General features: G+C 39.2%; 1 protein-coding gene and 1 long non-coding RNA gene across 3 annotated transcripts in view; both read left to right on the top strand.

Moving 5' to 3' along the window:
- LOC134289845 (uncharacterized) overlaps positions 1-1870 on the top strand; it is a 37027-nt gene extending 35157 nt beyond the window's left edge. Inside the window, exon 3 of one of the 2 annotated variants that reach the window (XR_009998706.1) lies at positions 1633-1870. This is a non-coding gene — a long non-coding RNA (uncharacterized LOC134289845). The remainder of the gene's footprint in view (positions 1-1632) is intronic. The other variant, XR_009998705.1, reaches the window with a different exon arrangement.
- Positions 1871-10764: 8894 nt separating this feature from the next.
- LOC115266602 (putative uncharacterized protein DDB_G0277255) overlaps positions 10765-23574 on the top strand; it is a 91246-nt gene continuing 78436 nt past the window's right edge. Inside the window, exon 1 of the mRNA XM_029873058.2 lies at positions 10765-11180. Coding sequence (XP_029728918.1) covers positions 11090-11180 — 91 coding nt within the window. The 5' untranslated portion in view covers positions 10765-11089. The remainder of the gene's footprint in view (positions 11181-23574) is intronic.

Raw genomic sequence — 23574 nt, 5'->3', positions numbered from 1 at the left:
TCAGAAATTACTTTAGACATTTATTCAGACATTTCTACAGAGATTCCTTTAATAAAACTTTCAGCGATACCTTCAGCAACTATTCCAGAGTTTTTCAGAAAATGTTATAAAGTTTTTTGAAAAATTTGTGCTGGGGTTAATTTGGAAATTCTTACATGGATTTCACCAGAAGTTCCCCAGCAACTATTTATCCAGAAATTTCACTAGGGATTCCTCCAGAAGTTTCACAATTTTGGTCAAAAAATCTGGGATTTCTTTCGGAATTCTTCCAGGGACTCTTAAAAAAAGTGTGAGATCCATTCGTGATTTTTTCTGCAAGGATTCCTATAGAAACTGCCCTAAGTGTTTTTTTTTTGATAATTCTTCCATGGATTTTTTTAAGAAAGTCTTAGAAAATCCTCCGAGGCTTCCTTCAGTAATTTATTTATAGAGTCTTTCAGAGATTCTTATGCGGATTCTTGCGGAAAATCTGGAAGACATTCTTGCAGAAATTCACACAGAAATTTTCTCAGCAATTCTTCCACAATTTCTTCCAAGCGTATCCTTTGGAATTTCTCTATGGATTCCTCCAGAAATTCATAAAAAAATGTTCAGGATTTTTATAAGGGGATTTTCTGCAGATTTTTTTATTAAATTTAGAAATATAGAAGTTTTGTTAGATATTTCACCAGGGGTTTCCAGCTGTTTCTTCAGGTATTCCTCCCGGAATTTCTTCCGAAAATTCATCCTGGATTTTCAAAATGTTCCTGTTTTTTTTTAGAAATTCTTTCAGGAATTGATTTAGAATTTTCTTCAGATTTATATCAAATCCTTCTGAAATGTCTCAGCAGTTTCTTCAGGAATTGCACAGAGCGGTTCAGAGATTTCTCCAGAAATTCATCCATGGGAATGTACCAGTCAGTGAAGGGGAGCTAAAATCGGGGAACATTCACTAACTTGCTCTGATTTTACCATGACAGCACTGGGAATAATATATCACACAGTAATCTTGCGAAGCATTACAATGACCTTTTTATGGAATTTGATACAAATTTCGGAATTTAAAGAAGCGGAGTACACGGAATAAGGAATAAGGAATCTACCAAAAATATCAGGAATATATTACAATTCTTGGTAAATAAGTCATAAGAAATCTGGAAAGAAATTTGTTAGAAAACTTTGAGGTCAAGTTTGGCGGATGGGCAGATTGCATGTATTCAAAATGCTGTCATTGCTAAGGAATCTGTATAAAATATCGCCAGAGAATATTTTATATGGGGTAATACTCCGCTTATCGTTATGATGGACGAAGCGAGTATGAGACTATGTGTTGGCAATTGATGTGAAGTGCTCCGTGTGTCGAAATGCTAAAAAATCCTGCATTGTAAGTCATCACATTACTAACTGCAAGCTTTAAACTGCTTGGATATTTAAAAAACTTACCAGTAACAATGTACATAAAATCGAGGTAAAATGTACATAAAATCGATGGTCTGTATAATTCAGGGTCCACTAAATCGAGATATACCTGTAGTACAGATTTTGAATGTTCCATACAGCTCCCACTTCAGCAAACTTTTTATGTTTAGTATTTTGCATTTCGATGATCTAACAACCCATTTTTTATCTTCTCTTTTTTCTTCTCATTTGCAGCGTGCTAATCTTCCCACCGGTAAACAACTATCGGCGCTTCCTGATCCACAAGGTGTGCGAAAGTCTCGCCGCGGACCATGAGTTGGTAACGTTCTCGATTGGGGTCGGCAGCGAGCGGCGCACGGTGGTCTGCTATCGTCATCAACTGCTGCGGGACGTCAAGGCGACCTCAACCAAAAGGTGAGTCACATTTTCGAATGATGAGCGAGCGGGACGGTTCGTTCTGCCCTGTATGAGAGTAATTGCCACTTGTCATCAAGCTGTGTCTGTAGACTGTGTTGAAAATTAGGTGTAAATTCATACCAATCGAGGTTTGCTTCTGGTTGAATTCAAAGTGTTCTTTGTTATGGCAGAGGGACTTATTTTGGGTACTTTTCCCTCTAACTCAGTCAATTTTTATCAATTGACTTGAAATTTTGTACATGACTAGTTACTACCCTGGATATTCAGGACTAAAAGTAGGGTCTGGGACTATTTGGACAAGGGGACCTTTTTAAGCACTTGCTGCTATAACAATTTTCAACAGATTGACTTGATTTTTGGAAGACGATCAGATACGTACAGTATTTAGCTATGATCAAAAATTCCAACCAATCGGATTGAAATTGACTGAGTTATAGCAACAAATGCCCAAAATAGGTCCCCCTGCCCAAATAGTTCCAGACCCTAGATACTGTACACATCTCAGTGCGTAAAAATGAGTTTAGAGCGCAAAGTGCCCAAAATGGGTTCTCCTATGAGACAATTTTAAGGCATTTGGGCAACCTAAAGTCATTCAAATTATCGCTGAGACCCACAAATTATACAATATGTAATCCATGCTCTTTTATAAGGTGATTTTCAAGTTGGCGTTGTTGTGTTGATCCAATAGGTCAAGGACATCAGGCCTCTATCGACTCCATTGAGTTCAATTTGTATATTCTCGTTACTCAACTTATTCATATGTGTCCATGAAAGTACAAAGTGTCGGACGAAAATTTATGCATATCTAATGGGATTCCAGTTTTACTATGATGTTTTTTTACCAATTATTTTCGATACAGCTTTTACTCTGGCATCAACGTTTGTCATGTTGCCATAGAAATCTCTCATGCATCCTTTACTACCCAAAAATACCCACCATTACAATCTATCTCCCACTCAAAAAGCAGAATTGCGGTTCCACTCTCGTAGCACCACTAAAAATAACCCAACGCCATCAAACCATACGCGGCAAACATTTCAATGACCTATCGTCGTGGTCGTCGTCGTCGTATGGGTTGCCTAGCTCGTCGTCTTTGACAAGAACATCCACCAAAAAAATGGAAACCGATTTTATATCTCCATTATTCATATCGACAGTATCCACTTTTCCAACCCCCCGGTTCCACACGTTGGTTGGTGGACCAAAGTGGCAATTAGTAATCGCTATCCTGTGATCTGGGTCAGCGGTTTTTTTTTTCATTTCTACCCCAACCGTGAGCGGCCTTCGTTTCAGTTTCGGCGTTGTTTCTTTGTCCTACCGACTGACCGACGGCGACGACAGCAGCCCGAGTCCGATGATGTCGCTGCTACAACCCGCGTGCTTGTCGCTTGTGATGTCGAACTTGCTGCTGTTGCCTTGCTACAATGACAACAACAAACGGCCACCTGTGCGCGTGGTGCCGCTCGGCTCGATTTTGCTCATTCGATGCGCGTTTTTGTGAGCCCCAAAGTGTCTCCGAGGAACGTTGGATCCCCGCGTTAGACTGGTCCGGTGACCTTGCGTTAATGGGGATGTTGGTCAACTGTAAATTTTCAGGATCAGTATAGGCGCAATCGTTTTCAGAAAAATATTGTAGCTGTAACTTTCCTTATGCATTGAAAAAAGTTACACATTATTCATTGAGGGTAAAAAATTTCCCATATTTTTGAAGCGCTTGCAAAATTGAATTTATGTTTAGAGTTTCGTTCTTTTGATCCTAAACGAAAGTTATTATTTTCTGGAATTATTCCAAGTTGTTGAAAACAATCGCGGTGGGCACTGATCTTTCAGCAGGACAAATAACAACACTCGTCTTGGTTAGTTGTCACATGCTATAAAGCTGCAATTATTTATTGTTTAATTATAAAATATAACATAATACAATATAAAAATACTCACAACTTCAGTGATTTTCACATCGAAACAGAAAGTTGGTTTCGATGCGCCCGTGCTATCACTTGTTGTCATCGTTTTCATTATGTTTTGGTTATTGACAGCACGGGAGCTTGACAGGTCTCAGACAAACACACATTTACTTTAATCCGACAAATGTACAGGGGTTTGCAAGGCGATTCTCGCGTAACACAAGTATTCTTCCAGGAATTTCTCTATAAATTTCCTCAGGAATTCTCCCAGCAATTTCTCCTGGAATTTCAAAAGAAATTCTTTCAGAAATTTCTCCAGAAATTCTTCCAAAATTTTTCCAGAAACTACTCCAGGAATTCATCCAGAAATTCCTCCAGGCAGCCCTCCAGGAGTTCCGGAAGAAATTTCTCCAGGGATTCCCTCAGGAATTACTACTGGTATTCATTCAGGAACTGCTCCTGGAATTCCTTCAGGAATTCATCCACAAACTCGTTTTGCAATTCCTCCAAGAATTTCTGCAGGGATACCTCCAAGAGTTCCTTCAGAAATTTATTCATAGATGTCCCCTTGAGTTTTTTTCCTAGTATTACTTCAGGAACTTCTTCAAGGTTCATTTTCTTCAAGAATTCCTTCAGGATCTCCTCCTGGGATGCCTCAGGAATTCCTTCAGGATCTCCTCCTGGGATGCCTCAGGAATTCCTCCCGGAATTTCTCCAGGAATTCATCGCAAAACTACTCTCGAAATTCCTTCAGAAATTTCTGCAGAAAGTCCTCCAGGAATTCCTCCAAAAATTCCTCCAGCAATTCCTCCAAAAATTCCTCCAGGAACTCCTCAAGAAATTCCTCTAGGGATTCCCTCAGGATGCCCTTCTGGCATTCTTTCAGGAACTGCTCCAGGAGATATTTCAGGCATTCCTCCAAGGATTCATTCACAAACTCTTCTTAGGAATTCTTCAAATATTTCTCCAGTCATGGTATTTCCTCCGGTAATCCCTCCAGGAATTTCTCTTGGAATTCATTCAGGAACTACTTCAGGGCTTATATCCGCCAAGGATTCCTGCATGAACTCTTTTTGGGATTCCTAAAAGAATTCCTTATGGGTTGCCTACAGGAACTCTTGTTGGGATTCCTTCAAAAAATCCTCCTGGGATTCCTTCAGAACCTGCTTCTGGGAATCTTTGAGGAATTCCGCCCTCAACAATTTCTTTACTAATTCCATTACTAATTCCATTACAAATTTCAGAAATCCTTCCAACATCTTTTCCAGGGATGTATACAAAAATTTCTCCAGGGATGACTCCAGGAGTACCTGCAGATTGTTTTAAAGAAATTCTTTCAAAGATTTCCAGAGATTTCTTTTATCTTAATCTCAGATTTCTTTCAGATCCAGGGATGGATTCAGGAGCTTGACGAGGAAATGCAGTATTTCATCGTCGGATTTGTCCAGGAATTCCGCTAGCACTTTCGGGAACTCGTCCTGCGATTCCTTCAGCCATACATCCATAGATTCTTCTTTTTCTCCAAGAAATCCTTCGCAAAGTTATCCATGGATTTTTTTAGGGACTCTTGAAGAGATTCCTCTAGGATTTTTTTGAGGAAGTTTCTTTAAAAATTCTTTTAGGGATTCTTCCGGAAATTTCTCAAGAGATTCTTTCAGAAATTCCCCCAGAAATGCCTCAACGGTTTGCTCCAACGTTTGTTTATGTTTTATTAGTATAGATTACACAACGCAACATTTTTTGTCTCAAGAGCAAACTTATGTGCCTCTGACAGATTTATAGGGAAAAATATGCGATTTTGGGCTTTTTTGACTGCATGCCATTAGGCATGGAAATATATTTTTTAACCAATCAAAGGACTCTTGCAAAATATTTCGTTTTACCTAATCAAATTTGATAGATTTAAGCATTTTATGTCAGTATGTAAATTTGCATGCAACTTTTGGAGGGTGACTTGTATGGGAAATATCGTACCTAACATAAATCGCTTAAAACTATCAAATTCGATTTAGTAAAACGAAATATTTTGCATGAGTCGTTAATTTAGATGCTAATTGACCAATTTATCATTTGATTGGTTAAAAAAATATTTCCTCGCTTATTGGATTGCCGTCAAAAAAGCCCAAAATCGCATATTTTGCCCTATAAATTGAGGTACAGCTCAAAATTGTGACGTGCTGGAGCCAGTGCTGAAAATTTCATTTAGTCATATCTGGATTCAACCACCTACAGCTCATTTTAGAAGCTGAACCTGAGAATATGGTACATATATAAAAATCTTGTGCGGCTAGACCAGTTCTGCAAGAAAGTCACGGAAAACCGTTATTTTTCGAATATTCAAGGTAAATGTCATGGACTACCTTTCAAAAATGCCAAATGATATTCACCGTAAATAACCCTTTTCATTTTTCGAAGGTAGTCCGTGACATTTACCTTAAATATTCAAAAAATAACGGTTTTTCCGTGACTTTCTTGCAGAACAAGTTGCCGAAGCAGTTTCCGGAGGAATAAACATAAATACAATGAAATCATAAAGAATTACGGAACTAATCTCAATAAATTTGCCGAAGAAATTTGCAAACGAACTACCGAAAAAAATGAGTTTATTTTTTTTAAATAATGATTTTTAGTTTTTGTATGCATTTTTTTTTTCAGAGCCACTATGATTTTTTTTTCATATTTTTAGAACTGATACCCAAAATCAATTTCTAAGAGATTTTCTGATATTACCTTCTGACAGCTAGGCAACCTTTTGACAGTTCCGCCCAGTACAAAATCCGACGAGAGGCGATTCAACAAATCGCTCCCATACAAATTTCAGATTAATTTTTAAAAGGATACCCGGGAGGGCAACAAAAACCATGAAAATGTGGATTTCAGCCCAGTGTGGCATGCAGATTCAGAATATGAAATTATCTCCACACCTTTAAAGAAGCCAATTGGTCCAGCAGTTGGGCAGATACTACGGGCACGGTGCTTCATTTACCGTTATTATCAAAAAAAATATACCATCAAAACCTGAAACGCCATTCTCTTTCTTTATCATTCCTACACCTCTGGGCAAATTTTAAAAAAATCGTTAGACGAAATTTTGAGTTACGCCCTTTTAAAAGGCCTAACCCCTGAAAAATCACGGTTTCTATAGAAAAACATCATATTTCATAACGGAAGCATGCTTCTGCCAACAAAATTTGTAACGCCATTCTTTTACTTTATCATTCCTACACCTCTGGATAAATTTTTAAAAAAATCGTTAGACGAAATTTTAAGTTACGCCCTTTTAAAAGGCCTAACCCCTAAAAAATCAAGGTTTCTATAGAAAAACATCATATTTCATAACGGAAGCATGCTTCTGCCAACAAAATTTGAAACGCCATTCTCTTTCTTCACCATTCCTACACCTTTGGATAAATTAAAAAAAAAATCGTTAGACGAAATTTTGAGTTACGCCCTTTTAAAGGGCCTAACCCATAAGAAATTAGGGTTTCTATAGAAAAACATCGTATTTCATAACGGAAGCATGTTTCAAAGTCCCAAATAATAAAAAGTATCATTAATAATGCTACAATTTGATACTATGCACTGAAATTGACGGCATTTTGTATAAAAATAAGCCATAACGCCAGTATAAGGGAACTATTCTTTAACCTCCCAGACAACCAGTAATCGTATAACATGTTGCATAAAATGATAAAGTGGAGGCCATATGCGTGCATGCCTCCATTTAGGCGCATTTAAAATGTAGGCATATCGCCTCCACTTTAACATCTTATTCAACATCTTATACGATCACTGGTTGACTGGGCTGTAGCATACGGACGTTGTTGGCTTCATTTACTATTATAGCCAGAACAATATACAATGAAAAACATAAACGACCGTTTATTTACTTTTTCACTTATATAGTTATTGCACACCCATAAACTGAATTTCAAAAATAATGTTGGTCAAATTCTCCAGTTATGCCCATTTGAAGGTCAAAAGTACTTATAGTAGAATTATTATAAAACTTAGTTTCATTTAATCATGTTTATTCTTCGGTAACGTAGTTTAGCAGTTAAATATAGAACTATCATTACAATTGATCATCTCAATCCTTATTTTTGTATGTTTAATAATTGAAAACGGCATTCACCAATAAAACTAACGAATGACAAAGGCGCATGTCATCGCTTGTTTTGTCTATAAAAAATCAATACAAAAAACTAACGTTCCACGCTATGAATGGCAATTGATACAAAAATGATTGCTTCCTACATGTTTGAAAATACTTCCCTTATATTAGCGTAATGGCAAATTTTTATTAAACATCAATACAAATAGCCAATACTAGCGCATAGTATCAAATTTTAGCATTATTTATGATACGTTTTATTATTTGAGACTTCAAGGCATGCTTTTATTATGAAATATAATGATTTTCTATAGAAACCCTGATTTTTAAGGGGTTAGGCCCTTTAAAAGGGCGTAACTCAGAATTTCGTCTAACGATTATTTTTAAAATTTATCCAGAGGTGTAGGAATGATAAAGAAAGAGAATGGCGTTTCAAATTTTGTTGGCAGAAGCATGCTTCCGTTATGAAATATGTTTTTCTATAGAAACCCTGATTTTTAAGGGGTTATGCCCTTTAAAAGGGCGTAAACCAGAATTTCATCTAACGATTATTTTAAAAATTTGTTCAGAAGTGTAGGAATGATAAAGAAAGAGAATGGTATTTCAGGTTTTTATGGCAGAAGCATACTTCTGTTATGAAATATGACGTTTTTCTTTAGAAACCTCGATTTTTTAGGGGTTAGGCCCTTTAAAAGGGTGTAACTCAAAATTTCGTCTAACGTTTTCTTTTAATTTATCCAGAGGTGTAGGAACGATAAAGAAAGAGAATGGCGTTTCAAATTTTGTTGGCAGAAGCATGCTTCCGTTATGAAATATGATGTTTTTCTATAGAAACCCTGATTTTTCAGGGGTTAGGCCCTTTAAAAGGGCGTAACTCAAAATTTCGTCTAATGATTATTTTAAAAATGTATCCAGAGGTGTAGGAATGATAAAGAAAGAGAATGGCGTTTCAAATTTTGTTGGCAGAAGCATGCTCCCGTTATGAAATATGATGTTTTTCTATAGAAACCCTGATTTTTTAGGGGTTAGGCCCTTTAAAAGGGCGTAACTCAAAATTTCGTCTAACGATTTTTTTTTTAATTTGTCCAGAGGTGTAGGAATGATAAAGAAAGAGAATGGCGTTTCAGGTTTTGATGGCATATTTTTTCTGATAATAACGGTAAATGAAGCACCGTGACGGGGTCAGCTTTGACCATCTCAGCTGATATGCGATCGACCCCCGGGGCTCTGTTCGATTCCATGCTACGGATGACTGTTTCAATCTCCAGCACTGATGGAGCTACAGTGTTGACACGGATAATGCGAATCATGTTGATGGCGTGGCCGATATTTGAAAAATGTTGCCAAAGTGCTCGAAATAGCGTTTCAACTGGTCAGTCGGGTCAGTCTTCTTCTTCTTCTTCTTCTTCTTCTTCTTCTTCTTTATGGCTCTACGTCCCCACTGAGACTTGGCCTGCCTCTCTCAAACTTAGTGTTCTTTGAGCGCTTCCACAGTTATTAATTGGAGGGCTTTCTTTGCCAGCCATTGCATGAATTAGTATATTGTGAGGCAAGCACAATGATACACTATGCCCAGGGAGTCAAGAAAATTTTCCCGACCGGAACGGGAATCGAACCCACCGTCTCCGGATTGGTGATCCATAGCCTTAACCACTAGGCTAACTGGAGACCCGGGTCAGTCAATAACTGTTCACGGGCAGTCAACAGCAGTTCACGGGCATCGTAGCATTCATCTTAGTCCCACTAAGGCGACGTGAAACATCTTTCAGGTTTTTTTCCAGGAATAATTCTAGGAATTTCTTCTGGCATTCTTTCATGAACTGCTCCAGAAATTATTTCAGAAATTCCTAGAGGGATTCATCCACAAACTCTTCTTGTCATTTCATCAGAAATTTCTCTAGAGATTCCTCCAGGAATTCCTTCAGGGATTCCTTTAGAAATTCCTTTGGGGATTCCTTCAGGAATTCCTTTAAGGATTCCTTCAAGAATTCCTTCTCGTATTCTTCCAGCAGTTTTTCCAGAAATTACTTCAGGAATTCCTTTTAGTATTTCTCCATTAATTATTTCAGAAACTCCTCCTAGGATTCCTTTAGAAATTTTCCCAGGTATTTGTCCAGAAACTACTCCAGGATTTGTTTCCTCCAAGGATTCCTTCCTAAACTCATCGTAGGATTCCTTCAAGAACTACTCGTATTCCTTTAGGAATTTCTCCTAAAATGCCTTCTGGAATTCTTCCTGGGATTCCCTGTAGAATTCCTGTTCGATTTCTGCAAGGAGTTCTTTAAAAAAAATGTAGTGTTTCCTTTGGGAATTGCAGCAGGAGTTTCTTCAAAAACTTACTCAGAGATTCGAAAGCTTGAAAATTTGTTGTCTATAAACAATTAACCAGACCAGAAACAACATTCGTTTGACAATCTTCAGACAGACTGAAAAATGCAACGTTTTCATTAGTCTTTTGAACCAGTCTGCCCTCACGTTGGATTCGTATTGAGATTTACTGCTGTTTCTCTATGGATGCGTGCGCACAACTAGTGTTTCCCTCGATTGCAAAAACAAAAAATGCCTAAATTTGTGACTACCAGTTCCATCACCACCAAACGTCGTTGTGTTCGTCATTCCCCGAGGTAGTAGCAGTAATAGCAGCTAGAGGTATGTGGCACGCGTCTTTTTGGCATGCAGTGCTACGCCTGATGGCGCGACTAAGCCATTAGTCATTCATGAGACGATCAAATTCATCGCACGCATCGGGCAAGGATCGTCCTTGAGAAGGCTATAGCTGCCTTCGTCTTGACGATCAAATGTGATTGGCTAATGGTTGGAATCGTGTACCTATGTATACTCGAATACCTAAATATTGTTAGTAACTACTGTTTTAAATTTGTATCGGTGTTAACCACTGTTTTACCGTTTTCTCTCTATTCCATTTGCAGCTTTGAAGAATCGACCGAAACTGCTCCTCACCTGAGCTGGCGAAGTACAACCGTTGGACCGGCGATTGTAGGGACGAGCTCCTCCAGCACCTCGTCGACCAGTGCTGCCAGCAGCAGTAGTGTTAGTGCAGGGAATCACAATAATTGCAGTGCATCGTCGAACAATAATAGTGGTGGGACTGTAGTGAGCAGTAGTGCGGGAGTGAACACAGGTGCCAGTGGCAAGAAACGTGCTAAACGTGACCCCGCGTCGACCTCAACGGTTAATGCTGGAAGCGCTGGAGGTGGCGGCAGTGCTAGTGCCAGTGGTGATAGCAACAGCAAAATGGGTGTAGAAGCCGCTGCAGTTAATCATCACAATCATCATCATCACGGTCATTATTTTGGCGGTGGCAATGATTGTGCTTCGCTCAAAGGTGAGTGTTGAGATTTTTGCAACTGATTGACAATTTATTGCTGTAAATTATCTGATAACTGTGCAAAATATATCACCGGTCGGTATGCTTGGCACCCTGCCACGGGTACGCCGTAAAATGGCTGTTGCATGTTTAGCGGTTATCCGCAACCGACCGTCAATTACATCATGCGAAATCATCTATCTAACACGGTTTGGCGAGGCCGAGAGTAAAACTAATGTTTTGTCTTAGCGGCTGCAGCTAAGATAGTTTCAATCTGCAGAGGTGCAGACATCGTCTGTTAGCAAAGCGATGCCCACGTTCAGAGTCTAGACGAACACTAATTCATAAACCAATCGTCGTGGTGGTCAGGTTGCCAATGATGTATTCCACGCAGAATGACTGGAAAATTGACCATCTGCAATTTAGATAATACTTAGGAACAGTGAATCAAAATTCAACCATCGCGCAACAATAATGACAATGTCGCAACCTGTATTTGTTGCGACAAAACAACACATGCGACATAAGTTTGTCCCAACTTGAAAAAAATGGGATTAACATCGTACACCACGAGTTTAGAGATTTTTAAGCCTTGCATTGAGATTTTCGAACGGTAACTTCGAGTCGGTAAACACTGCAACTCTGATGAAGCTCTATCATCAAACAATTTCCACTCTGTGTTAGTAATAATTGATTATTTGAGTTGAAAAGTACGCAACAAATTCAGCTTCCGTTTTGTCTGCAACAAAAAAAAAATCGAGATCATGTCATTTTCTGTTACCAGTAGGGATAAAGAGTAATCGTCGCACCTTCTTTGTTGCTTGTTTTGTGCCTCTTTTGTCTGACAATTCTCTTCACTGCTTAGGAAGTGTTTTCAGAATCAGAAACAAAGCATTATCCGCTAAGTTTTTCGACATTCAAAACAATCAATTTATGAGGCCCTATTACCCACGGCAAATATTACAAAATATCAAATTTTCCCAGCGAAACATGACAAGCTCACACAGATGACAAATATTTGTCGAATGGATTCTTCTAAAACAAATAGCTATAGATTATATACCGTGGATACACGATTATGGATCAATTGTATGTTGCAGCTAAGCATGGCCTGGCGTGGCATAGTATAATGTTTATGCTATGAAGACTATGCTAAGTTATGTCATACTATGCAGTGAGGCGACATTTGACCGTAAACATCGAACTGATCCGTAACCGTGTTTGATCCATAACTGTGTATCCACGGAATATACAGGTATACCTCGATGATCTTGCCAATCACTCCTCAGGGGGAGGTCTGATCATCAACATCAACAAGACCAAATCGTTGGATGTAAACACGGTCAACCCTTCCAGCTTTACGGTAGCTGGGCAATCAGTGGAGAATGTTGAAAGCTTCCAATATCTTGGTAGCCAAATGGTGACCGATGGCGGCACCAAGATCGACATATGTGCACAGATCAAAGGCAAGGGCTGCTTTTGCGAGTTTAAGAAACGTATGGAAAAACAACCAGTTTAGTCGACGCACTAAAATCCGAATTTTCAACTCGAACGTGAAATCTGTGCTGATATACGCCAGTGAAACCTGGTGTGTATCAGTCAAGAACATTCAACGGCTTCAGGTCTTCATCAATACTATTGATTCAATAGATACCTGCGGTATATAATTCGTGCATGGTGGCATCACAATTGGATCTCCAATGTGGACCTCCATCGTCGATGTCACCAAAAGCCGATAGTGACAGAAATTCGGGAGCGAAAGTGGAGGTGGGTCGGCCACACTCTACGCAGGGGCGGAAGCGAAATCTACAAGCAAGCGTTAGATTGGAACCCCGCAAGACATCGCAGCAGAGGCAGACCCAGAGGCTCATGGTGGCGCAGCCTCAACAACGAAATCAAGCAAGTCGACAGAAATATGACCTGGCCGCATGAATTTCAAAAAATTTCCTTCCAAATTGCTTCAGAAAGATCTCCAGGAATCCTATTTGAAATTCTTCAAGGGATTCCTTCGAAAATTTGGGGATTCGTGACAAGCACTTGATAGAGCGTCGTTACTGGTTGAGCTGTATTTGTCAAACGATCTTTCTGTACGAGTAGTGTAGGTGCATCAGCTCGGTCGCCTGCGGAGAATTTTCAACTTTACTACGACGATCTCCGAAGAAAAATTTCCAAACCAAACTCTCCATGTAACAGATCATTTCAGAAAATCTTCCATGTGTTCCCCCAGAAGTGTCACAAGGAATTCTTCTTCGAAATCTGGCATTAATTGCTTCACCATGAATTGCTTTTCATAAATTTCACAAAAACATTTCAGAAATTGTTATGTTGGTTCGACTGTGTTTGGAGATCAGAGATAGTTTCGGCTTTGCAGTCTTGTTTTAGTGGAACAAACTATTGTCCGACGTTTCGACACCGGGTTCGGCGTCTTCTTCAGGGAAAAAAAATTGATGTTGTTCTTACCCTAAGACAAAGAACAACATCAATTTTTTCCCTGAAGAAGACGCCGAACCCGGTGTCGAAACGTCGGACAAAATTAAATAGTTTATTCCACTAAAACAAGACTGCAAAGCCGAAACTATCTCATTTCAGAAATTGTTTGAGAATTTGCCCAGGGATTACTTCAGAAATTCCTCTGGATATTTATTCAGATATTTCTCTAGGCATTTGTTTGGAGAATCTATTGGCATCCTTTAGTGAATCCACCAAAAATTTCTACAGATATTCTTCTAAAAAATGTTTCGGAAATTCGTCCGAGTATTCGGCCAAAAATTCCCTCACAGGTTCTTTCAAAATATCTTCCATGGATTCATTCGGAAATTTTCTTCAGGGATTTGTTTGGAAATTACTTTTATTCAAAAACTTCCACAAATAATTCTTTCAAAGCATCTTGCATGATTTACTTCTGAAATTCCTACATTTTTTCAAAAAAAAAAAAAAAAATCATGAATTTGAGTAGGAATTCATCCAGGGATTCTTTAAAAAAAAAATTTCAGATATTCCTTCAGAAATTTTTTTAGACATTTATTCAGAAATTTATACAGAGATTCCTTTAACCCTCTAATGGATACCTGGGGTCCATTGGACCCCAGAGCCACTTTGAAGTGGTCGCAAAAAAGTTTGGATTGACACATCGGTCCCGTTTTCACAGTACCTTCAAACTACACCACGATGAGTTATTTGTGCAAAAATAACAAATATTTCATGGCGTACTATAGATTATTTTTATGTCAAAGTTGAACCGGGCGATTTTGGTCCCCTGGGGTCCATTGGACCCCACGACACGAATGATTATATCTTGTGATCGTCACTTCCTAGAATAATGCTGTCTTCGACAAAATTGTTCAATAGACCAAGGGCAATCTTGTGACGAACAAATTGAATTGGAATTGGCCCAGTAGGTGGCGCTATTGTTTATTCAAATTATGGATTGAAAGTTAAATTTAGCTTGAATATCTTGAGATTCGGAATGTATAGAAAGTTTGTGTCTTCGGCAAAAGTGTTCAATACATCAAGGATTATTTGGTAATGAAAATTATTTTAAAGTTTTTCTGCAAAATGGCGCTAATTAGTTCGTATATGCCCAGCATCCTAGATTACCGAGTGGCAAGCGTCCTCAAATAAGTACGCTTCTTTTGAAGTGAATATCTTGAGAATAACACAATATAATTACATTCTGTTCACAATAGTTGACAGCCGAAGCTTGCACTAACCGGACGCGTCCCTTTCATTCGATCGATTTCGTCATAAAATGAGTGCAAAACGCGAAAACACGTTAGTGGTAGACTTCAGTGTTTTACCCAGAACACCTGAAGTACCAGCAGTTCATAAATTCATATGCGAGGAACTAAAGTTGGACATTAAGCACATCCGAAATGTCCAGCTTCATAATGTGCGAAACTGTGTTTGCGTCGAGATGGTAGACATGGACATCGCCAAGCACTACCAAGATACTCGTCACTTGCAGCACAAAATTAAATGTGGTGAAAACGAGTACAAAATCCCCGTGTACGTTGAGGACGGTGCTATCAATGTGCGGGTGCACGATTTGCCACCAAATACGCCTTCCTCGGTGATTGTCGAACACCTTCGCAAATATGGAACCGTTCTTTCCATTTCCAGGGAAAGGTGGAAACACTATTTTCCTGGGCTCTACAACGGGGTTCGAGTAGTGAGAATTCAACTCACTCATCCAATCCCGTCGTATGTGACCATCGGCGATGACGTCACGATGGTCACGTATCCGAGTCAACCAAAGACGAAAAAACCTCATCCACGAAACTTTAACATCACACCGCAAGCCAACGCGATAAAGACCGGCAAAACATACGCTCTTGCAGAAGCCGACTTCCCCCCGCTGGATGCTCCGCAGCCACAACGTTCATCGTTTAAGAACAATGATAGCTCCAAACGAATGCCGAAAAGTACTGGAGGTACAATACCCACACAACCCGAACACGTAGATGCTCATAACAACACAGACAATAGCGAGCCTGAATCAACCGACAGTGAATCCGACGAACAAGTGGCAAGCAAGCGACGGCTGTCATCTGATAGGAAAGAGAACACTCCAAAACGTAAAATGCGGAACCAGAGTTGCCAGATTGACGGATCAGAGGATAGTGTAGCGAGTGAGGATATCGATATTGAGGCAGTTCAATCAACCGATTTTTCTCCGGTGCAAACACGGAGTAAGAAAAACAAATTAGGTAAAAATAAATAAAATTATGTACTGTATGTTAAAATTCAAGAGATGAACCAGCCTAGGGCTGAAAATCTCTATAATAAAGACATAAAAAAAAAAATTACATTCTGTTCACAATACCAATACTTCCAATTTGGTGGATAATTTACATCAGAATTGACTCACCCGGATACCTCCAGGAATTCCTCCCAAAATTTCTGAAGGAACTCCTACCAGGATTCTTCCAGAAGTTAATACAGGGATTCTTTCAGTAATTCTTCCCGAGGTTCCTCTACGATTCCATCTGGGAAATCCACTTAAAAGCCCTCCGGAAATGACTCCCAAAACTACATCAAGAATTCCACCAGGGATTCAACTAGGAATTCGTAAAAGGATTCTTCTACAAATGCTTTCCGAGATTCCTCCACGAAATCCTCCCAGAATTTCTTCAGGAATTTGTCTCCGAATTGCTCCCGGGTTTTCTCCAGAATTTCCTCCCGGGTTTTCTGCATGAGTTTTTCTAGGAAATCCACTTGAAATTCCTCCTGGGATTTCTTCAGGAATTCCTCCGGGGGTTGCTTCAGGAATTGCTCCTGGGATTTCTCCAGGAATTCTTACCGGTATTTCTCAACGAATTTCTCCCGGGATTCTTCCAAGAATTCTTCCTGGCATTCCTCCAGGAATTCCTCTCAGGATTATTTCAGGAATTTCTCCCGGGATTCTTCAGAAATTTCTCCCGGGATTCCTCTAGGAGTTGCTCTCGAGATTCCCCTAGGAATTTCTTCCAGGATTCCTCCAGGAACTCCTCACGGGATTCCTCCAAGAATTTCTCTCCAGGAGTTCCTCCCGGTTACGGGAAGGAAACGTTGAAATTTACATTCCATTTTATTCGATTTTTCATGAAAATATATTTTGTATCACAGAGAACAGACATCCAAGCCTATAGAAAATTGTCTCGAAAGCTGTGCAAGGATTCACTAGCGTCACCTATGCGGCAAGTTGCTACAATTAGTGGTGAGTACACATATCTACATAAGTTTTATATTCACCACCGACAACAGCGTGGTGAGTACGCATATCTACATAAGTTTTATACTCACCACCGACAACAGCGTGGGGACATTGGGATAGCAGCGCCACCACGATGTTGCCACTTGTGTTGCCATTTGAAATGAACGTTTAATTCCTTATACAGTTTTGAAACTGAGCTTGGATGTCTGACCTCTGTGCTGTGGAAAATTGTGTACATTATGATCAAAGTATAATTGTATATATCTCATAATCTGTGATATAGACACTATAGATTCCATACACGGACAGAAATACTGTCAAGCTTCGATGACACTCTTGGTATAATTGCTTAAAATGATTGATTCACAATGATTTGATGTCTGCATCAAGCATATGGTTCGTTTGAATCAACATCATTGAACACCAACCATCAAATGCTTCAACCAAGCATATATGACATTACTTGAAGCCTTGCTTGAACCCGTGTCAACCTCCTGGCTGCTGTAATTTTTCATCATGGCGGCGGTAGTGCAAAGAGACACAGTATAATAAATCGTAGTGCAAGGATGGATTCTTCCTGGACGGATTCTTCCGGGCATTTTGCAAGCAGAGAAACACGAATCCTGCTGGAGAAGCGCAACACCGGACTGGATGCCATGTATGTCACTTTTCTTCATCGACGACAGTGTGATGGTGCGCCTGTCTTAGCAGATTGACTAAGCAGATCAGTAGTGGCCGATCATATTATGGAGAGTTCATCTCACCGAAGATTCCAATGACGGAGGACGTGACCCAAGAGCTCTTGAAGGGCCGAAGCGGCGATAATGTCTCAGAGCTGGTGAAATTCCTGGAAGCCTGCCACAAGCAGATCAAATCCCTGGCCAATTACTACGCGAGACAGTTTCTTCACCAGCTATCGAAAAGGGTGGGATTGTAAGAAACGTCAGCGATCACATTTAGGGTGGAAAGTCAGTTTTTTGTTGCTCGTTTGTGAAAATAAAGAATATACAAGAAAAACATTTTTGCTAACTAAACATTTCTGTAATGGTGGTATTTAGTACAATGTGTTTCAATTAGAACATATTACACTAAATACGGCCATTATAGAAATGTTTATTCTTAATTAAAACACTTTGATTCTAGAAATGCAACATAACCTCATTTGAATGATTTTTTGCGAGTGCTCAAAACAACCATCCGATATAGTTAGTTTGAGCCTCAAGCTTAGGGTTAAGTCAAGTATAAACGTGCTTGAATCTACCATGCTAATAAATGAACTGTCAAATCATCAACAATAACTATTGTTGATGTAAGCATAATATGATTGAGTCAACCATTTTTTGTTACTCCAATCAGTTCATCAATTTTGATCATTTCAAGCATCTGTTATGCTTCACCCAATGGTAATATGCGTAATACAATCTCTAAAAAGGATTATATAAAAGTCAGTGCACAAATATGCTTGTTCGCGACCGGAATATGATTGATATAACTTTATTTTTTTCTCCGTGTATGCTTCCCAAGGTGCAGACAACTATAAGGGGCCGTCCATAGATGAAGTGGAATTTTAGGGTGGTGGGGAGAGTCTCTGATTATGCTACGAGCCAATTAGGTATGGGAAAATAGAAGGGGGTGTCAAAAAATCGTCAAAAAAATGCTACGCCATTTATGGATGGCCCCTAACCAAGCGATCTATCAATTCGTTTAGCCAAACGAGATTTACGGAACGATAACGACTGTGGGTTGTGTGACGTCATTTTCTATTAGTACACACTAAATTCACTATAAAACACTCAAAAATTGCGTAATTCAACTATTTCTCCCCAAGTCTGTAGATTCTATAGTGTCTATATTCGGTAGGTCCATGTCCTGCCAAATAACAGCTGTAGACACCATCTCTATAAATAATAAGCATCCCGCACCAGCGTCTCCCAATAGGTGAGATGGCTCATCAACTGAACATTTTTGACCTACCCAACAACTAAGACACCATTTTTCTAAGAAATCAGGATCCTGAGATACAAAATTTGCATGCTATCTAGCACTGCCTAGTGGTGGAATATCGAATCAAACGGTCCATAATCTATAAGTTCTTGACCAACCAAACAACTTTGCCGAAGACATCAACTATATAAGTAATTAGGATCCTGAGATCTGAGACGTCTGTTTGTCTCTGATTCCTCTTGGGTTTATTCAAATATTACGAAACGAAAAATTTGACAACTTAAGGGCTCCTCCCTTCTCCGTGCAACAACTTTTGTATGGAAAATTTTGAATGAAACGTAACACAGCGCTAGACCACCTCCCACTCCTTTGCGTTACGTAATATTTGAATGACCCCTTTTGACCCGCTGGACATATATGTCTACTCGTCTACAGCAGTGCGATTTACCCTATTGTTTCGGTACGTCTTGTTCTTGTCCGCTTGTTTAGGTACGTTATATCCTGTAGATCGGGGGCATTTTTCAATGCTCACTAGCACCACCTAGCGGAAACTTCCCGAACTAAATTGTTCATCACTAGATAGGCCTTGACTTTCCTAACATCTTTGCTGAAAACATCACCCTTTCAAAAAGTAAGGATCACGAGATACGCGAGAATAAATGTTGGGGTCCAATGGACCCAGGGTCCCAAAACGGACCTTCATTTAAGGTATCCTCTTGAGGGTTAATAAAACTTTCAGCCTTCAGAAACTATTCCAGAGTTTTTCAGAAAATGTTCCAAAAGTTGGTACTGTGGTTACTTTGGAAATTCCTCCAAGGATTTCATCAGAAATTCCCACAGCAACGAGTGATTCCCCTTGAAGTTTCACAAATAGTTGTGTAAGAAAGCTGTGTATGAGTTTCTGCAGAAATTCCTCCAGGGATGTCTTTAGAAAATCTTTCAGAGATTTATCCTATTTTTTGTGACTTCTAGATTTTTTTTCGAAAAATTCTTCGGAAATTTCTTCAAACGATCTTCCAAGGACTTATTGCAAATCTTTCTCCGCGGTTTACTTTAGAAATTCCTCCAGGGATTCGTTTTTAAAAATCTGAATTTCTGTTACAAATTCTTCTTGGGATTTTTTTAAATTCCTCCATGGATTCTTTAAAAAAATAAGAGATGCATTCGGGAAGTTTTTGCAGGGATTTCTTTAGAAATCCTAAAGGGTACTTTCACTAATTTTTCGATGGATTCTTTCAGAAAGTCTTTCATAGCTTTTATCATAAATTCGACTAATAAATTCTTCAGAAATATATTCAGATTTTCCTCCAGATTTCTTCACAAATTTCTCCAAGGTTTGTTTTGAAAAAACTTCCATAGAGTTTTCGATAATTCTTCCAGGGACCCTTGCTGAAATCCATTCTAGGATTCATTTAAATAATGAAATCCTAAAGAAATTCATTCAGAAATTCTTTCACAAAATCTTCTAGGGATTTGCTTAGACTTCAGAATACCCTCCAGAAATTTCCCCAAAACTTCTTAAGGAAGCCTTGCAAAGATAGCTTCCAAAAATGTTGCATGAATTCCTTTAGAAAGTACTTCTAATAAAATTTTGCATAAATTGTTCCTGAAATTCATCTTCGAATTTCTTCACATGTTTTATCACAGAGATTCCTACAGAGAATTTTCAAAGAATTCATCTAGAAATCCTTCCATGAACTATCCAAAAATACTTTATTGGTTTTTTTTGAAAATTATTTGCGGATACATTGGTAACCACAAACTCAGAACTCCTTCCAAATTTTCTCAGACTTCTAAAGCTTCTAAGCATTCAAAAGATTTTTTTTTTCAACGATTGTTTTAGAAATTCTACAAGAGATTAGTAAGAAAATTCCCAAAATTTCTTATTCTTCGAGACACTTCTCTTCCAGAAATTTCTCCAAAAATTTCTTAAGAAAGTAAAAATTCCGCCGGGTTTTCCTCTATGTATTTTCTGAGAAATTCTTTCAGAATTTCCTCCAAGCGTGCCTCTATGAATTCCTCCACGAACTCATTAAAATATTGTTCATGATTTTATTAGGAAATTTCTACAGTTTTTTAATCTCAAGAGGTTTTGTTAGGTCAGGGGTTCCCAGGTGTATCTACAGGCAATGATGCAAATTATCACCTCACTAGTGCTCATCACAGCTCATCAACTGTATATTTATCGCGTGCGATTGAACTGTGCACTGATCAGCGATGACCAGCAGCAAAGAGGTGGCAAAACGAACATGATGTAAACACAAACGATTTTGCACACATCTGACTGCGCCGCCACACGCTCGCCCGAACAGCCGAACCATACCGAATAGGTTGGTTTGCGAAGCTACGGCACGAACGCTCGACACGCACACAGAAGCAACATTCGCATGTACCGATACCATACTAATAAAGCTTCCAGCCAACGATGCTTCGCGATAAGCTGTCGAAAAGCATCGAAAGCGATGAAAAGAGATGCTTGGCTAGAACGCAACGGCTCAACGGCAAAAAGGAAGAGTCAACTATGCTGATTAGTGTTGAGTCCGTTCGTGTGCTACTCGTATGGGAGGTTGATTGAATAAAGCGAGGATGGGTGAAAACGTATTCGTTGTCGAAAGCAAATCGCATCATTTCGCGAATGTTTTCATCAAATAGCAAGCTTGTCTACAGGTATTCCTTGTGGAACTTCTACAGAAAATTCATCTATGGATTCTTTACATATTCCTCTTTTTTCAGATATTCTTTCAGGAATTAATTTCTGAAAGTTCTTTAGCGATTCTTTCAAAAATTTCTTTAGAAGCTTCTTCAGTTCCTAGAATCACTTCAGAAATTTTCGGCAGGGTTCTTCAAACGATTCTTTCAGAGTTTATCTCATGATTTTATTAGATGGTCCACTAAACTGAGGTATACCTGTAATACATTTTTTTTTACATTTCAAAATGTTTAGCATAAAATGCAACCTGATACAGCTGGGATTGCATTTTGAAAACATACCTATTTGAAAGAAAACAAACAAGCATACGACTCAAAAACCAAAAACAAATACACCAAGAAACCCTTTACCTCATCAATTGAAACGTCCAGCAAAAATACCCAAAACAACACTACCCCGAGTGGCAATCGAGCAAATTGGATTAAACGAGGTGCAATTGGATTCCCCTGTTTACCAAACAATCCGAGCAAAACCAATGATCGAGGCGCGGTGTTCATTGTGCTGTGCTATTTGTTACCTTGGGTTCCATAATCCAATCAAAGCTCTCGTTCACTTTTCTCCTCTCGACGTTAAGTCAACCATTTCGCCGTCTCGCAAATTGGCAACCCTACATTGTGAAGGTACCCCGGTTGGTAGGTAGGTACCATACACCCCAAGATACACCCAATCCTAATAAACGGGCTCGAATTGATCCGCACTGCAGCACGAGTGTTTGTGTACAAATTCTTGTTGCAGCAATCAACATAAATCGAACGCAGCTGTAGTTGCAGCCGATCATTGTGGGCGAATATCGTTTTAGGTTGCCCAATTATTAATAAGAAGAGGTTCTGCCAGCTTCAGACAAATTTTAAAATTTGTGCATGAGCAAAAGTCTACGAGGAGGTTGGGAGGGATCTGAGATGCACAATATTTAGTCTTCGTAGTTTATGAACGATCCTCAGGCGAATACACTGTTTTTGCTAGCATTGTGCATCAAAAAATAAGTTTGTTGGCTCAAAGCAATTGACTCTATAAACAATCGAAACAGTAAAAACAATCAATCATTAGTTGTTTGTATGTGTAAGTACTTCTTGTTTGGTTTTGTAAAAAAAATGAATCAATTTGAATTGTAAATACACCCAAAAAAACTCCTTCCAGCTGCTAATAAATGACATAATGAGAGTGCGACCAGATCAGTTTCGTTGCAGAAGAAAAAAAAACCTTCGATATAAATATGGCAACAAAGTTTACCCACTGAAACGGCAAACGGTCTGAATCGGGGCCAGTAGTACCAAATCGACGACTGACTACTACGTTTCAAATGTGAATGGAAAAACAAAAGCACAAAAAAGGAGGCAAATGAGAAAGATATGCCTTGCGCGCTGCTTAAACCATGCGTTCCGCGCCAGGCTCGGATCGGAATGGATCTCAGAGGGATCCATCGATCGCTTTGGACTGGTAGATCTAGTGGTAGTCACCTACCGGTGACTACTTCGGTGGACCCCCAGGTGATTAGTATCTCCGGCAAAATATTTTGCTCTTTAGACAGGCGTTCGTCGCAATTGCATCATTAATTGTGTACCAACCATCCAACCAACCAACCGGCTGGATGCAATAGCTTTGCTATTGCCTTATTCATTGTCGTTTCTCTCTTTTTTTGCGCTTTGAGGTGCGCACAATTTAATCTTGAGTAGCCGGTTTTCCCAAAGCGTTCGGACATCGATGCGTTCATTTACGCTCTTCTTCGCGATGAAACGTTTAGGTTGCAAGTTTCTTGCTACGATCCAATGTCAACCTTGTCAGCTTGGGAAAGACTATACAGTTTGTTTGTTGCATGGCTTTTTTGTTTTTAGTTGAAGATATCATTCAAGACATTCAAGACATTCAGGGTATCTAGTTAGCCTAGTGGTTAAGGCTATGGATCTCCAATCCGAAGACGGCTGATTTGATTCCCGTTCCGGTTGGGAAAATTTTCTCGACTCCCTGGGTATAGTGTATCATTGTACTTGCCTCACAATATACAAATTCATGCAATGGATGCATAGAAAGCCCTTCAATTAATAACTGTGGAAGTGCTCAAAGAACAC

The sequence above is a fragment of the Aedes albopictus genome, chromosome 3 (genome assembly GCF_035046485.1).
Source record: "Aedes albopictus strain Foshan chromosome 3, AalbF5, whole genome shotgun sequence".
Taxonomy (NCBI): Eukaryota; Metazoa; Arthropoda; class Insecta; order Diptera; family Culicidae; genus Aedes; species Aedes albopictus.
Note: the sequence above shows the minus strand (reverse complement) of the source record. Positions and strands in the feature narration are given on the sequence as shown.